Source organism: Corythoichthys intestinalis, chromosome 2, assembly GCF_030265065.1.
Source record: "Corythoichthys intestinalis isolate RoL2023-P3 chromosome 2, ASM3026506v1, whole genome shotgun sequence".
Classification (NCBI taxonomy): Eukaryota; Metazoa; Chordata; class Actinopteri; order Syngnathiformes; family Syngnathidae; genus Corythoichthys; species Corythoichthys intestinalis.
The window spans coordinates 51528557-51547287 of record NC_080396.1 but is presented as its reverse complement, the minus strand read 5'-3'; the positions used below and the strand labels follow the sequence as shown (position 1 = coordinate 51547287).

General features: G+C 38.4%; 1 protein-coding gene across 1 annotated transcript in view; it reads left to right on the top strand.

The window, feature by feature from the left end:
* Positions 1-18475, top strand: part of samd10b (sterile alpha motif domain containing 10b) — a 76515-nt gene extending 58040 nt beyond the window's left edge. The window contains exons 4-5 of the mRNA XM_057830191.1: positions 9937-10077; positions 16032-18475. Of these exons, the coding sequence (XP_057686174.1) occupies positions 9937-10077; positions 16032-16054 (164 nt within the window). The 3' untranslated portion in view covers positions 16055-18475. The remainder of the gene's footprint in view (positions 1-9936; positions 10078-16031) is intronic.
* Positions 18476-18731: the final 256 nt, after the last annotated feature.

Genomic DNA, 18731 nt, shown 5'->3' with positions numbered 1-18731 from the left:
ATAACATAACTTGGTGTGCACCGATCACAATTTACTGGCCGGTCAGCAATCCCTGTTTTTGAGAAGTTTGACTTGCCGATTTTGAGTTCTTTTTTTTTTTTTCATAAACAAAAAACAATAGCATACACCTTTATTGCCATAATTTCCCGAGTATAAGGCGCACCCGTGTGTAATGCGCACCCCAAATTTACTTGTAAACTGTAGGGAAAATTATTGTACCCGTTTATAACGCGCACACTAGTTTTAGCACCAATAAATAGAAGAATACAAGAAAACAGAGCTTGTGTACAGATACAGAAATGTCATTTTACTGACTGGTGAAACACAGCACAAGCATAGCATATTGGTAGTTCAAAACATTACCTTAAACTGACAATATTTACGGTAATAATATCATTTGACAACTTCTCCAACTTACCAACTTAGGAGAAAACAAATGTGACTTTACTTTTAAAGGCTGCTGTACAGTATAACTTGCTCGTTTCATCATGATGAATAAATGTTTCGTCCATGGATTGATACGGTAAAATGAAAGTGAGAACGTAAGTCGGAAATCCGATAGAGCTCATCGCTGTCGACACGACAGTAACAATAGGAACCATTGTTATTTGGGTTTGAGTTTCCCGAGGGACAGATATAGTTGACGGACACACACAGGAAGTCTGTGTTGTTACGTTTGTTATGGTCCGAGTTGCGGAGCTGCAATAAACATGGACTCAAACGATTTCAAGAAACTTATATAGAGCTGAAATGAATACTCGAGCAACTCGAGTAACTCGAGTTTAAAAACTGATCCGAGTAATTTTATTCACCTCGAGTAATCGTTTATTTTGACAGCTCTAAGCATCACGTTTTGCTCGGACTACTTTTAATGCGGGACAACGCGTTGATGTCACGTGCGTAGAAGAAGAAGCAAAAAAAAAAAAAAAAAAACTATTCAGCCGACAGCTGCTACAAATGATGCCGACGTTGCTAAGTACTAGCCCGCACGATGCTACGTTGATAGCAGGTAGCGTCTGATGAGTCTCATAGAGATCACATGTATGTTGAACTACTGTAGATGCGAAATGACAGACTCGGCCGCATCTGGGCAGCGTTAGTAAACAGCCGCCATCTTAAGGCAGTAGAGCGCTAAGCGCTAATAAATAAGATTAACGTTACTGTCACTAGCTCACGTAACGTTAGCCCTGCGGAGGGCTAGGTTTCTATTAATTATGACCACTGTCGATGCGTGGCTAACGTGTCTTACATACAGGCTTTAACATAACATGGCGTTGTGGAGTGATGAGGGTGTAAAATAAAAACTCAATAATGCTAACTATCAATTTTAGCTCAGTAGTCATTGCTGGATAAAACACCAAGTAGCACTGGTCCCTAATGTGCTCCAATACAGCCTGTATCATACATTTATTTTGAACACTGCAAAAACTCAAAATCCTATCAGGGCTTACTGATAGAAATTCAATTGAAACACGTGGGAAAAAATCCTAACTTTTAAGTGATGTGTGTTATCAAGCGTAACTGCATTTTTAGGTATATATATATATGTATATTTTATAAGATCGAAGTTTTTTTGAGTGAAAGTAGTGAATTTTTTTTTTTTTATTATAGTTACCTCTGAGATGCAATTGTTGGCTGTTTTCAACAATATACATCGAAAATAAAGATATTGATTGACTGAAAATGGTTCAAGATTAGATGAAATGTCTTGTTTTCTCATGTATATTTATAATTGCTCTTCACATAAAAATACATTTGTTTTATCCGATTACTCGATTAATCGATAGAATTTTCAGTCGATTACTCGATTACTAAAATATTCGATAGCTGCAGCCCTAATATATATATATATATATATATATATATATATATATATATATATATATATATATATATATATATATATATATATATATATATATAAATTATATTTCCATGTCTCCATCCATGTACCCGTTGATAATGCACACCATGATTTTACAAGTTGATTTTGGGGGGGGGGGGGAGTGTGCGTTATATTCGGGAAATTACAGTATTCCAAACGTTGAAAATTACCTGTGAATCAATACTATTTTTAATGGTACATTTAGTAGTGCTCTCAAAAAATAAATAGAAAGTTTATAACTTTCCTTTCCAAATTACTGAATTATGGCTTCCCAAAAATTAAAGCGCAGCAGTATTTTGCTTTATAAAACTAAACTCAAAAGGTTAAAGGAAATTAATTCATTTTCTGGAGATGATAACTCCTTAAATCCGAAGTTCAGGATTTTTGACATTAGGCTTAATCTTTGAGTTAGCAGGGGTTTAGTTATTAGTTGTTGGAGCTGATTTCAACAAATTCCATTTTGTTATTTAAGTTATTTGTTAGTTTCAGGGCTCCGGAGTGGCTAAGCTAGCGTGAGTCAATAGCACCTTTATAGCATGCCAATAAAAAACAACATATGCACACATGAAAATCATCGATGACCCATGCAATCAATAGTGTTTGCTATGTATTCAGGATAGTTATTCAAACTTACCATTGCATGTCAACAATTGCAGTATGAACAGCAACATTTGTAATCCAGTAGCTCTGCATAGGAGCAGGGCGGAGTGATATCACATTGTGTTTTTTTTTTCACCGCTGATTTTTATGACGTAGCCAGCAGCAAGTGACCAGTTTATATTTTTCCTCGTTCTTCATGGGGAATTTGTGGAAGCTTTCCTTTGCCCATTTCTTCTGTATGTTTCCACAGCCTTTAAATGCACATTTCGCCATGTTGCCGGCTGTCATTTAACTCAGCAGACTGATGCTGCATTCAAGGAAGGTGGGAAGTCAGAGTTTCCAACCTCTGATCTGGAAAAATATCATTAGTATGCCTCCACTATTTGATCACTTATGACAAGTCAGGTTTGCTGGAGGTCAAAATGTCTTTTGAAGGGCAAAACAAAAAATGTCTTGTGGCAATCAGCCATCTTTGCTGTTTACATTTGCTTGGAATGCTTTAAGATCACAACTGGTACCCTCCGAGCGGGATAAGTCCGACTTCCCACCGTCCTAGAATGCAGCATGAAAACGAGTGACCGAAGCACTCCTCTTTATTGGGGTCGTATTACGCATCTAAAAAACTAGTCCTGCAGCATGAAATGAAGTATGGCAGTTTGGTGCAGAGGTTGCGCTAGACTTTTTCGTTGTCTGTCATTTTGACTGACAGGGTCATAAAAATCCGGTCATAATCTATTTTTACCCGTCACTTAAATTTTTTAAATGTTAATAATGACCTATTCAATAGTATTTAGTTTTCATTCATCTTTAATTAATATTCTGTCCGAACAAGCTTAACAGAGAATCCACACCGCGCCATCACACATCAAGCAGCTGTGCGTTATTAGCGCCTAGCTTGCCTTGAACACGGCTTTTTAGGAAGGGTCGGACTTGACAAGTCATTTAAAAAAAAAAAAAAAAAAAAAAAAAAAAGGGTTTGAGGATAAGCCTGAGAATGATCGGTTTTCTCTCTGCTCCATATAAGCAATATTTTAACATTGCTTACACGGCCGAGAGTCGGGGCAAACTGCTCGTATGTGTGTGTGACATGCACGAACAGTGCGTGCATGCTATCGATCCATATACTTTGAATATGAACCTGTACAGCAGGGGTTTTCAACCCAGTCCTCAAGGCACACTGTGGGTCCTGGTTTTTGTTCCAGCCGATCCAGCAGAGACAGTTGAACCAATGAGGCTTCTGCTAAAACAAGCCACACCTGACTGCAATCAACTGATTGCACTTGTAAAACACCAGATTGGGGAAAAAGTGTTGTCATCTTGTTTGGTAAGAATGAAATCCTGCACCCACAGTGTGCCTTAGTGGAATAGGTTGGGGACCCCTGCTGTACAGGGATTATTTATGCCTGTTATTTGTGTCCTCTTTTTAATAAGCAAAATATGATATCCCTGGAATGACTGATGACAGCCAGCATGTGTGATTGTATGGTCATTTGTTTTGATGCTTCTGCGCATGCGGGTCGTCTTGCTCAGCGCATGTCGGACTGCGAATTAGTGCGCATGCGTAATACTTGAATGGTCTCAATGGACAAAGGCAGTCTGAACGGGCACGCCAAAAAACCAGATATGACAAAAAATCGGATTCGTGCATTAAGACCTGTAGTATGAACGTAGCCATAGGCTTGTTGCTGTTAAAAAGAGGACACAAATAACAGGCATATATAATCCCCGTTTAGGCTTATATTCAAAGTATATGGATCAATAGCATGCACGCACTGTTCGTGCATGTCACACACACATACGGGCAGTTTGCCCCGACTCTCGGCCGTGTAAGCAATGTTGAAATATTGCTTATATGGAACAGAGAGAAAACCGATCATTCTCAGGCTTATCCTCAAACCTATTTTTATTTTTTTATGACTGTAGTCAAGGCCGACCCTTCCTAAAAAGCCGTGTTCAAGGCAAGCTAGGCGCTAATAACGCACAGCTGCATCGCTACCGTACCGTCTCTCGCGTTTTGATGATGTAATTGCTGCATTAAATCAGATTTGCAGGACTGGACAGTACAGACCGCCGCGACATTCTAGAAAATGTGGCCCAGATCGGATTTGAAATGGTCCAGTTCTATGCGACTTGTCACGTTCAGACCGTCAAGTTAATGCCTCACTCGAGTCGGAAAAACACGAAAAAATCGGATTCGTTCATTAAGACCTGTAGTATTAACGTAGCCTTAGTTCAGATGCTCAGTTGCCTTGACATTTTTCCGAGTAAGGCCAACGACGTCATGCATCAAGAGAGACAATAGCTAATTAATATGCTCACTCGCCACCCTGTGGTCTGGGGTGTGAATTGCAACCTGTCAAAATGACGGATGGACTTCAGTTTTTTCCGTCACCGTTTTAAAAAACCGGTCAACGACGGAAAATATTCGGTTAACGCAACCCCTGGTTTGGTGTGACATTGTTTTGGCCGCATGGGTGTTTTGAAACAATGATCTGTGTTTTGAATATATTTGATTATGTTGGATCTGTTCGTAGAGCTATATCGTTTTTTTATTTGGCATGCTACAATGGTGCTATTGACTCGCGCTAGCTAAGCCACTCCGGAGCCCTGAAACTAACAAATAACTTGCAAACGAAACGAAATTTGTTGAAATCAACTCCACCAACTAACTTAACTCCTGCTAACTCGAAGATTAAGCCTAATGTAAAAAATCCTGAACTTCCGCTTTAATTATATCAGTTCTCTAAGCCTTTCTTTTTTCGCATCTGAATGATTTTTAATGCTAAAAGTGTTTGAGAATTTTGTATACAGTAATCCCTCGTTTTTTGCGGTCAATGGGGACACCCTCCCCTACCTCCCCATCGATAATCGAAATCCATGAAGTAGAAGCAGAGCTTATTTACATTAAAAAAAAAAAAAATTTTTAATCACATAAATATAAGATTTTTTTCCCCCCAAGTATAATGAAATTTTTTTTAAAAAGTTTGTCTATCTTAATACATGTTTTTTAAGCATTTCAAATGAAATAATTATTATAAGCTTTAAACATTTAATTCTTCCACCAAATTATTTTTAAACAAGAATAACGTAGCAAAATGCTTGTCTTTATTAAATACTTCTTTGAGTGAGTCCACTCAAATCCGCTCACGCTGCTTACTTACACACACATACACAATGAGTTGACACATGTTTAACAAGCTAAACTCCTCCTTTGAAGCGCAGCGCTCCCAAGCTTCTCTGGCAAGATCAAAGGTTGTCCCCCTGTCACTCATTACTAACTTTAACAAACAAACTGCAGCTGCCCTGGTGAGTATGAAAAGCAGCGAGAGGGAGAGAGGCTGTACGTGATCAGATCGGGACATTTCTATAAAATACTGTATTTATTTTTTAATTGGAAAAAATCCGCGATGGACTGTGGGCACAAAGTTAAAAGCGCGAAGTAGCATAGGATCACTGTTTTAGTTTTAAAGCATCCACTTTCAACCACTGAATATTTGCGACTCCATTGCTTTTTGCGTCATGTTTATTGCCTTTTGGTGATGTTTGGTCAGATAAGATCGGCATAGGTGTACATCATCCACTCTCATCGGTTACGTATCTGATTTATGGTTTATCATTTGAAAAAAATTGTGTTGTTCACATTGCATGAAAATAACGTCACATTTTGGCAAAAGAATCTGAATTGGCCTGCAGTGTCAATATAATAGCAGTAAGATACCAAGTCAATTTTCCAAAAACCACAAAGAAGTTAAATGATTCAAAATCATGATATTGCATAGCAGTTAGAGCAAAATAAGAAAGCGTTTCCCAATTCCTTTCTGAAGGAAAAAAATCATTTGCAATTGAAACAGGTAAAATGCTATTTGGTTTAAAGCCAAATTGAGACTAGTGATCTCTATTTAGCAGCTTTTGTTTTTGTGGTTCTCTACAGACAGTGCGACTCTCCCAATCTGCGTGCAATTAATGAAAGCCGTAGCCCATCTGTGGAAAATTGATTTGAATTCCATTCTACTGCTTTGTCTAATTTATGCACGCATAAAGCAAGGGCATTGTATCTCTAGGACATACTGGTGTGCCTCTCGGCAAGCACACAAAAGAGTGCTAAGGGCGGAATGGGTGTGAGGCTGAGGCTGCTTTGGTTTATGTGGACGCAAGCACAAGGATGTGCGAAAAAAATACTGGGACTACCGTTTTGTTTTTGTTTTTTTTCTTTCAATCGATTTCACACTGTGAGCTATAAAATAAATTCACCTGCACATACACTATAACATTGTATGCCTTTAAATTAAACCTACGGTATCTTTACAGGCCTTATTTTCTCCATATCAAACTAAAAATAAGCTGGGTGGTAGTAGAAATATTGTTTTCCCATAGTGGCAGAAACTGTAAAAGAGTAAACAGATGCCACTGTGTGATATTTACACAAGCAAGACAATACAATTGATTCAGTATTGAATTTTGTTTAGCATCTGAAATGTGTGTCAACATTGGAGGTTATAAACAGTGGAGTGCTTTCAAGCACGAAATGGAGGTTGGAATACATTGTGACATATCGATGCGTAGTAGTCTGCATATGTTGACTGAATAAAAGAATCTCAAACCAAAGATGAACTGGTTCCTTTTGGTTTGCAGATGTTTTTTCATTTTTTAAATTTTTTTAAGCCAAAAAGCAGCTTTGGTCCCTTATCGCAAGGGTCACATATAATTCCATCTTAAACCCAGCTGCTTGTCATTTGAAATATGACTGCTAACACTCCATTAAGCCCATTTATATTTCATTAGATCAAAAATAGGGCAGCGGAGAAAGCACCCTGAATGCTATGTCTTGTTGTTTTGTCTTTTGTCTGTTGCTGCTGACCTGACACGACATACAGTACTTATCTGATAACACAAAGCAAGTCTTTTGATAGATAGATGGATAGACAGAATCCAAAAAAATGAGACACAATCTTCATGAGTAATGAGTCTAATTATATGATTTGTGAGCTGCGGCAGGTATGATGGATTCCTTTGTCCGCAGTCAAGGACACTTCTTACATTTGTGTGTGCTTATGGCTTGAAGCACTTTTATTTTATTTTTTTTCTCTCTCTTATGTGCTAATGTGAATGCAGGCTGCCTGTAAAATGTGCTTGCTGTGGGAAATGGTTTGTTAAATGAGTGTCTCCCCTGTGTTAAATGCCAGCTCTTTAAGTCCGACTCAGGATGAATGCTTTCCTCTTCATTCCAGACTTTTCACTGCTGCTAATTGGAAATCTGCAGTGTGAATGTGGATTAAGCCCTGAATCTCAAGGCTGAATTTCAAACACGTCCACTAGTTTTATCAAGTTTGCTTTAACTTTTAGAAAATATTGGTGTATTATTATTGAGTTTGCATTACAAAGTCAAAGTACCTTCTCATTCCAAAAGATTCCATAGGAGACAAACTCGGTTACTTTACAAGTGTTTTCTAGAATCTGTATTTGCTAGTATGTAAAATACAACAATATGACTTATTGTGCGCTACTTCATCCACCAAGTAATTAAATCAAAATGTAAGTGAACCCTTTCCGATAAGATTTTGACATACAGTGGGGCAAATGAGTATTTAGTCAACCACTAATTGTGCAAGTTCTCCCACTTGAAAATATTAGAGAGGCCTGTAATTGTCAACATGGGTAAACCTCAACCATGAGAGACAGAATGTGGGAAAAAAAACAGAAAATCACATTGTTTGATTTTTAAAGAATTTATTAGCAAATCATGGTGGAAAATAAGTATTTGGTCAATACCAAAAGTTCATCTCAATACTTTGTTATGTACCCTTTGTTGGCAATAACGGGGGACAAACGTTTTCTGGAACTCTTCACAAGCTTTACACACACTGTTGCTGGTATTTTGGCCCATTCCTCCAAGCAGATCTCCTCTAGAGCAGTGACGTTTTGGGGCTGTCGTTGGGCAACACGGACTTTTAACTCCCTCCACAGATTTTCTATGGGGTTGAGATCTGTAGACTGGCTAGGCCACTCCAGGACCTTGAAATGCTTCTTACAAAGCCACTTCTTTGTTGCCCTGGCTGTGTGTTTGGGATCATTGTCATGCTGAAAGACCCAACCACGTCTCATCTTCAATGCCCTTGCTGATGGAAGGAGATTTTCACTCAAAATCTCTCGATACATGGCCCCATTCATTGTTTCCTTTACACAGATCAGTCGTCCTGGTCCCTTTGCAGAAAAACAGCCCCAGAGCATGATGTTTCCACCCCCATGCTTCACAGTGGGTATGGTGTTCTTCGGATGCAATTCAGTATTCTTTCTTCTCCAAACACGAGAACCTGTGTTTCTACCAAAAAGTTCTATTTTGGTTTCATCTGACCATAACACATTCTCCCAGTCCTCTTCTGGATCATCCAAATGCTCTCTAGCGAAGTGCAGATGGACCTGGACGTGTACTGGCTTCAGCAAGGGGACACGTCTGGCAGTGCAGGATTTGAGTCCCTGGCGGCGCATTATGTTACTGATAGTAGCCTTTGTTACTGTGGTCTCAGCTCTCTGTAGGTCATTCACTAGGTCCCCCCACGTGGTTCTGGGATTTTTGCTCACTGTTCTTGTTATCATTTTGACGCCACGGGGTAAGACCTTGCATGGAGCCCCAGATCGAGGGAGATTATCAGTGGCCTTATATGTCTTCCATTTTCTAATAATTGCTCTCACAGTTGATTTCTTTACACCAAGCATTTTACCTATTGCAGATTCAGTCTTCCCAGCCTGGTGCAGGTCTACAATTTTCTCTCTGGTGTCTTTCGACAGCTCTTTGTTCATGGCCATAGTGGTGTTTGGAGTGTGACTGACTGAGATTGTGGACAGATGTCTTATATACCAATAATTGAGTTAAAACGGGTGCCATTAATACAGGTAATGAGTGGGGCCTCGTTAGACCTCGTTAGAAGAAGTTAGACCTCTTTGACAGCCAGAAATCTTGCTTGTTTGTAGGTGACCAAATACTTGTTTTCCACTCTAATTTGGAAATAAATTCTTTAAAAATCAAACAATGTGATTTTCTGTTTTTTTTCCCCCACATTCTGTCTCTCATGGTTGTGGTTTACCCATGTTGACAGGTACAGGCCTCTAATATTTTCAAGTAGGAGAACTTGCACAATTGGAGGTTGACTAAATAGTTATTTGCCCCACTGTACGTAGATGTAAGCCTTAAACCTGAACACGTCAATGGGTTTTCAGTTAATATCTGCCAAATGTGCAAATGGGGTCAGAACCAGATTAGAGTTTATTGGGCACTACAGCATTTGACCCAAACAAACTACCCACACAAACGGACATGCGCTGGTAGCAACTGTTTGGCCCGCAGTTCCTTTACAATTGAGTAATACATTTTCTTCTGATTCTTTGCGGTGTGGTTACATTATGACATAATTAATTATAATAAAAGTAAAACCTTGTCCATCTTCTCTTGACAGGACGGGCCTTACTGCGTTTGAACGGAGAGAAGCTCCAGAGGATGGGAATCGTACAAGACACACTAAGACAGGAGGTTCTCCAACAAGTCCTCCAGCTGCAGGTCAGAGAAGAGGTCCGGAACCTTCAGCTCCTCAGTCGAAGTGAGTAACAAAATCCTGGGTTTGGGGGGGTGAGAAGAAGAGAGATTTTTCTTTCTTTTTTCCTTTTTTTTTTCTTCCTTTCTTTCTTTTTTACTTTCTTTATTTATTTATGTATTTGTTTTAACTTTTGACTAAATTGACAGCCACAAGGGTGCCTTTTGTGGCATATAATGGAAATGGAGATCACTGAAGAGGCAGCGTGGGGTTTCATTGATGGGAGCACTTAATTTGCTGTCCTGTCCCTGAATAAGAGCTTCAGTAAACATTTTTACTAGGCAGACATAAATAAAAATGACCCAGTTAATTACAGCTGGCTTGGATCCAGCAATGGCTTCATTGCCTACTGTCTCACCTGTGGTACACATTTATTCTGAAGTAGCCAACAATTTTCTTCCAGGAAACATACAGAAAATGTTTGAAGATATGTTTTGTCCTGCCTCTTTAAGAGAGAGAGAGAATTTTAAATAACACAGTTTTACTACCAGACAAGCATATAAATCTATTGAGCAAAAATTTAATCAATCAGCAGACATTTAAAAGAGTAACTGTGTATATAATATTTGAAAAGTATTGAATATTATAAGAATAAATTATCTGTATTCAAGTTAGACGTCATTTCGTCGTTGATTCGATCATTATGTTTCGCTTATCATCAAGAGTGTTGGAGAGGTGCTGCAGCTTATCCCATCTGTCTTTAGGTTACATGAGGTTGGGTACCCTGAACTGGTTGCCAGCCAATCACAGGGCACAAAGAGACAAACAGACGTTTATGCGTATGAACAATTCAGTGTAGTCAACCAAATTAACATGCATGGTTTTTGGAAAGTCACAGGACACGGAAGTACCCATGAAAAACCCACACAGGCATGGGGAGAGCATGCCAACTCTACACAGGAAGGCTTGAGCTAGGGATTGAACCCTTCATTTCAGAACTGTGAAGCAATGTGCTTACCAGTCATTCACTTCGCTAAGCATTTTTAAGAATGAATGGATGTTCAAACATAATTTTAATACTCATGATTTACGATCAGATTGTATACTAGGGGTGTACTAATTGATCAATCAGGATCAATATATTGATTTGTTAAGCGTGTTAAGCAGAACCAAACCGAAATCGATCATAATGCAAAACCTTGATTAATATTACCATCTTTTAGAGATGCGCTTTTGTTAAAACAAAAACTTTTTCTGAGCCACTTATCCTCACAAGAGTTACGGGGGTGCAGGAACCAATCACAGCTTACTATGGGGAGTAGGCGGGGTACAGCCTTAATCGATTGCCAGCCAATTGCAGGGCACAAGGAGACGAACAACCATCCGCTCACACACTCATACCTAGGGACAATTTATAGTGTTTGATCAGCCTAGCATCCATGTTTTTGGGATGTGTGGCGAAACCGGAGTACCCGGAGAATACCCATGCAGGCATGCAGATAACATGCAAACTCCACACAGGAAGGCCGGAGCCCGGAATTTTACCCTTGATCTCAGAAATGTGAGGCGGACATGCTAACAGCTCTGCCACCGTGCTAAAACGTTTTTATTATTTGATTTTAATTAGAGTTGTCCGATATGATCGGGTAGCTGACCAGCCCTTGTACAAAGGCAGAAGGCTTCTAAATTCACTTAGTAGGCAATATGCATATCAATCTTTTGTTTACATGTTCTTGATGGTTTGTCTGATCATTTGTTATAACAACAGAAATAAATTACAATCCTTTCAATTCAACGCACTGGTAAAATGTCTCGGGCGCACTAGTAGATAGCATGACATTCTCTATTAGTGCTCAGAAGTTAACTAGTGCATATTTTTGCCTAAACTATCAAATTGTGTTTGTCTTGCAAGCGCTTAAAATGTTAAAAAATTGTGGAAGGCAGTAGTGCAATTTTTTTTTTTTTTTCCCTTGAAGGACAATCGTTGTAATAGCACGCACATAGTTATTCTGGATTTTGAATAAATTTGAAGGCCAGTAAATCAATGCTCAAATGGCTTTCAATACTTTGACTTTATATAACATTAAACGTACTGATGCTTATAAGGATTTTTCTCCCCTCCAATGACTACTTATAAAAGTGGACTTTGAAATAAACGGACACATGATGAAGATAAAATGCTATAAATCAAGGCCCACCTAAGTAGTAGAAAAGAATGTAGCAAAGCTTTTTCCAATTAATCAGCTTCATAATTAAGAAATGAAACTAATCAGCAATACATGATTAGGTATTTTGGATGAAGGAACAGAGGTGCATGAGGCAATAGTTTTTGCAAGACATTTGAAATAACCATTTTAATTTAGATCAAATTATAGATTAGTGTATTCACTTAACACTCGAGGCGGAGCTGTGCATGATACAAATAATTTCTTTTCTGCTAGTAAATGGCTGTTAGACATTGGGAAATATGTACGTAATTAAGATTGAAACAGAACAAATTGCTGGGCTCACTCATATGTATGAAGACCAAACAGTCATCATTTTCTTACCAAAACAGCCACCGCCAGCAGCGCTGTTTCCCATAGATGTTGACGACAGTGTGCAGTTTACTGCATGGGCCCCCACTTTTGCATGCTGTTTAAATCTAGATTTGGGACATTTTGTGGACAGACAAAAGCCTACGCTTTCGGAAATGGGGTGGGATTGAATACCGGTGACTTATTCGCTTCCATTTGCCAAGTTTTATTCTATTCAATTTAATGTCTTATTGTGGATTAATTTGCAAATCTTGCGGTCATTGGTGACAAAAGACGTTTAAGTGTAAAGTGATTGAATATGAGTGTTTTAAACAATATCGTCATTCCCTTTGAATGTAGTGGGGGCACACTTGATTATTCGTCTTCCTAACGGTGGTACCACTTTTAAAACCCAACATCAAACGATCAACATGTAATATTTGGAATTTATTGACTGTAAAGTGTAAACACTTTACTCACAGACACACCCACCCCTAATGGCCAATCAGATGAATCTTTTAGATATTTTAATGTAATCCAGTGAGTCACACATGAATGAGAATCTCACTATTTGTTGCATTCATCCATTCATCTTCTGTACTGGTTATCCTCACTAGAGCCAATCCCAGCTAACCGGGCAGGAGGTCTGGTACATCTTGAACAGATTGCCAGCTAGAACGGTAAACTATGATAACTTCTGGGTATTTTTAATACAAATGATCTTGCAAACCTGATGGGGTTTATAAAATATGAGGGAGGGAGGGGCACAATAGGTCACTTTTAAAACACTTTTGGGTGTTTTACTCATCTTGGAGGAATTGTTATTGGTCAAAGTTACCTGTCGTACCTGAAAATGTGTGTTTCGCTCAAAGTTGATGCAAGTTAGTCTTTTGATTGTGTCAATGGAATGTTTGAATGTGGGAAACAGAAAAAGGGACACAGATCTGTGATTGGATTTGAAGTTTATGACAGGGAAATAGATGGGTAGAAATTGACATATTAGGGGATAATAAAGGAGCGCAGAAAGAGAAAACTTTCTCTGACAGTGCATTTATTCACTTGCAGCATGTCTACACCTACCATTATGTGCTCTTCAGTCTGTGACAGGCACACTTGCTAGAAGCGCGGTAATAAGATTTCACAGTCAATATCAAGGCCTCGTTCTAATTGCGGGACAGAAAATTGGAGTTAATTATGTAATTCTCCACACAACACCAATTAAAACTACGAAAATGTACCTTTCTCTGTTTGGAAAGATGTGTTTTCACCACTGTTTCAATAATCGATGTTAAGTGGTTGTTGAAGCACAAGCAAACTTTTTGAGAGAACGATATGGCTGTTAAGAACTCCTCTCGTGCCTGAATTTCACATTAAAGGGCAAAGGGAGCAGATGACAACAGTCATAAAAAAAAAAAATCATTTGAAAATGACATGGAAACTGGCGAACCATTGAATCTTCAGTAAACTACGACAGCATATAAAAATGTAAAGTCTGCAGGAGTTGGATGGGGCAAAATATTGCTGTCGAAGCACAGTTTTTAAAACAAAACTTGGAACAGAGTTTCAGGTCACAGTTAAATAAGCTATAAATCACTGGCAAGCGTAAAATTTAGGTGTGTGAACACTTTAAATCGGAGCATCAAAGTAGAATGCAAATGTATGTAAGCGACCATACATAGACTGTCACTGCAGTACTTTCACGCCTTTCATGTTCATAATCTTTTACCCCGCACATTCTCAACATGATCTCATGCGTGTATTTTTAGACTCCTCACTTTCCATGGTCTGTATTTTCAACCTGGTGTATTGTGTTGTCTGTACGGTGAAAGGTAAAGAGTTTTCCAGAGCCAAAGCCTCTTAAACTCCTGGTGTAGCGTGAGCTTTGCAGGGGTTGCTGCAACATCTGGAGAGCTTTGGGAGTGTTTGGTGGATGGGGCAGAAGGTATGGGGCTTTATTCAGAATGGCTCCTGCTCATCTTGTGCTCGTTGGTTTATCATAATAATAAATTGTCAGTTCCTCCTTCCTTCTCAAGCCATGAAATTTTCATCAAAGTCTGTCATCTCTGTATGCATGCAGCCATCTGCCATGCCTCTACACCTCACTGTTAATTAGCTGAAGCCAGATGACTGTTGTAGCCCCTCCCCACCACCTTTGACCCTTGAATATGCTATCTATTCCTGCTGTTAATTTCATTTTGCTGCCACACATTTGAACTGTAAGCATATGATACAATATCATCTCCGCTGCACAAATTTGCCTTGTTACTGTGCATCTTTCATTTTACCCACTTCATCTTATGCCACATATGCTATGAGAATTCCTTTGGGAGCTCATTTAATTTTTTTCCTATCAGAGGAGTGTTTCTCCCTGCGCCTTCCCACGCCTCCAGTCATATCTCCAGCCACTTCATTCTCCTGCCTCTGTGTGTCGTGGTTCAGGTTCACTCGAGTGCCACACTCACATCTGTCTGCACCCAGGAAACAGGTGGCGCGCCTTTGTCGCCTATCAAAAGAGAAGAGCTCACAGCTGAAAAAGCCAACAATTTAGGCGAGGAAAGTGTGACCGCCTAATGACGCTTGATGTCAGGAGTTGGCTCGACGTCAGGGAAACCGGCTGGTTTCATCTGTTGTTTTTGTGAGAGGAAGATAATGACATTGAGGAAGAAAGATTTTTGTTGCATGCTGTCACACAACCTAATTTTCCATAATAGCACAAATGGTTTTGTCTGATTTGGGGGAAAAAAAGAAGAAGAAAAAGTACATTGTACCTGTCTTTATTGTGGTTCATTATTGGAGTCCCTGCTCTTTTATATATTTTTTTTAGTAATTATGATTTTTTAATGTGTTCTGATTTACTGTAATTCCCTTTTACATATGTGAAAAGCATTCCACAGATTATGCTCTTTCCTGCATTTTACTGAACGTCACACACAATAATGGCAACTCTCATACAGCACCCCACAAGGCCATGACGCTTAATAACACATGTACTGTATATCGGACATTTTGACCCTACTCTATGTCCAGAATTTTCAATATTTTTGTGTGTGTTAGGATAAAACTCGCACAGTGATGACATAGATAGATCTCTATAAATATATACTGTAGCTATAGGAAGAGATCTCTCTAAATATATACTGTAGCTATAGGAAGAGATCTATCTATCGATCTAGAGATCTATCCGTTATCTATCTGGAGATCTGTTTAATCTATTCCATATGGTTCCACTTCTGGCAGTAAAATGGGTATTTACTGTACAATGTTATTTGTTTGAATTGAAACATTCTGAATTCCATCCCCACATAACCATACTATAATAATTGACACCTCCCAGTTCACTTATTTACCAACAAAATCCAGAAAAAAACCGCAACATCTCTACACCACATTATGTCAATTTTATTATAAAGAGAGACAATGCATTTTAAAGACTCATTCTTTTCAAGCTATAAATGGTGCTGTAATAGCCCTAATGATGAACTGCTCTTTCCCTTTCTCCCACAGCCTCCTTTGGAAACTTTTCTTAGCTCATGTCAGCATTTGCCCTCAGTCCATGTCACAAAATCTCCAGCAGCCATGGAGGGCTATTGTCTTCAGATTTGTGAGTGGAGAATCAAACCTAGGACAAGCCTATGGACAACATGTCAAAAGTACTGCGGAATTATCCTGCTTGTCTACCAGACCTTGAGACGAGAGACAAAGCTGCTTTCAACCGTAGCATAAGGATAAGGTGATGCTGAAGATCTAAAACTCTTTTAGGTCATACTGAGAACATCTAATTCTTGTGTGTCGCATTTCAATACAGGCTTGTGAATTGTGGGAAAGCACATAACAAACATTTGACCTTTTTTTTTTTTTTTTTTTGGTAGACCAGATCAAAATTTTGCCTTTGCAAAGTTACTCTAATAGTAATAATAATTTGACAATAGAAGTTTTAATGCAAATGTTTTTTTATGTCAATTTTCCATTATATTGGAGATGCAGCTAAAGTTGTTGGTGAGTGTAAATTCATCATTTATTTTACATTAATCCTAAATATTGAAGCCCAGGTTTCTGTAAAAATGATTAAAATTAAAGTACACTAATATTAATATATAATACAAAAACATCCCTCATACATAAACTGCAGCGCATTTTCCTCTCAGTAATTGAGATCACTGGTGAGTGACTGATAGCAGATATCATCGGACATTTTACTGTATATGGTGATTGAATAAGACTACATTTAAGACACTGTATAGCTACGCACAATATACATTACATTACATCTGAGAGTTGTGAAATAACATGCACTGTAAATCAGTATATTCTCACAGAAGCTTAGTGTTGTTTCCATGGGTCAAATCCCAAGGACATGCAAGTGTAATGTTATGATCTCGATGTCTACGCTTGATGAAGCAATAACTTAAATGTAATTACTCAATGAGGACTAGCTGTTAGGGATAAAGCATACTGAAATGTGTTATTTTATAGTTGGTATTCTGAGGAGAATGCCTTTATGATTTGCCTATTATACAGAAAGAATTTAACAGACTCGCTGTGTTGTTCATGAGCATTACCGTTCGTAATCTCCCTGACAAACAAAAGAAATGGATAAACCCCAATTGTATTCCATACACCTTATCCCCATGTGACACTGTGTTTTCTTCAAAATCCTGTAATACTGTGACAGCTACCCAGATACAAGATTCCCAAGTGGACTCGAGTGAGTGCGTTTGACGTCGGTATTAAGACAAGCAGACATCTATTTAAGATGATGAGGATGGTACATTTGCATACATCAAGAGACAAACTTCCAGCAAAAAACACATCAGACAACTTGCCTCCATCTGGCCCTTCAAAGCCAAAAATGCAAGAGACTGACTATTAACAGGGAGATCACCAACTGCAGTATTTTTCAAATACCGGTACCCAATGATCAGTGTGTGAATGTGTGTGTGTGTGTGTGTAGGTGTGTGTGTGTGTATGTATATATTTACCGAAGTATTGAAATAATGTAAGGAAAAATTAAGATGATTTTTTTTTAATATAATAAACTACTAAAGTATTTCTGAACTTTTTTTTGTTTGCTCTTCAATGACTCTATCACACACACAAACTGATTCAAAACATAAAACATCTTTCAACTAAATGGGGATTTTCTGTTTCTTACGCCTCTTATTTTAGTCTTTATATACCATATTTAGTGGAAAAACCTAAGATTTAAAAGATAGGGTGATTAAAATATTATGATGGAAAAAAAACTTTACTAACATGTATTTGGCCTTTTCTTTACTGACATTTGGAGAAGCAGTATGTTTTTATGAGTCAGGATTTTCACTATCACCTTGTAAAACACTTGACCAGCTGGATACCAAATAAGGGTGTCAACAATAATCGATGCGGCGATGCATCCCGATGCGGGGCAGGGACGATTCGATTCGATGCGGGCAACACGCTGAATCGATTCAGCGCATTTTAAAACATATAAGTACGTTCAAAAATCTTCCCTGCGCAATTCCGGTGATGCAATGGATTTGGTTTCCCCATTGTATTGTTATTCTCAGAGAGAGCTACTTTACATTCAAAGCAAGCCCGTACATGTTAGATCGGGCCTAAAAAATTCCAGCCCAACCCGACACGGCCCGCTGGTATTGAAGCCCGACCGGCCAGATCAATTAACTATAGATCTGCATGCCCGAGCTAAGTGATGCGGAAAAAAAAAACGCAGCAGCAGCAGCAATTTATTTTCATTTCTTCAAGTTTTCTTACTGTTTAAATAGTCTACATATTTTTATAAGAGTTATAAAAGCCTTTACACAACGAAATAACGCTGGGAAAGTTCAATATAAAAAAAAAAAAAAAAGGTTTTGCAGACACACAGAGGAGAAGATTCGAAAGGATCGCATTTGCCTTTGTGTGCATAAATAAAAGTGCCTTTCCTAACAAATTCTCAGTTGGCAGACAAAAAACGCAAGTTTACTCAATATTTAAATAGTCTACATATTTTTATGAGATTTATAGAGGCATTTGCACAACGAAATAACGCTGGGAAAGTTTTAAAAAAAAAAGCACGGTTTTACAGACACACAGAGGAGAAGATTCAAAAGGATCACATTTGCCTTTGTGTGCATAAATAAAAGTGTCTTTCGTAACGAATTCTCAGTTGGCAGGAAAAAAGCGCAAGTTTACGCAATATTTAAATAAGCTACATATTTTTATTAG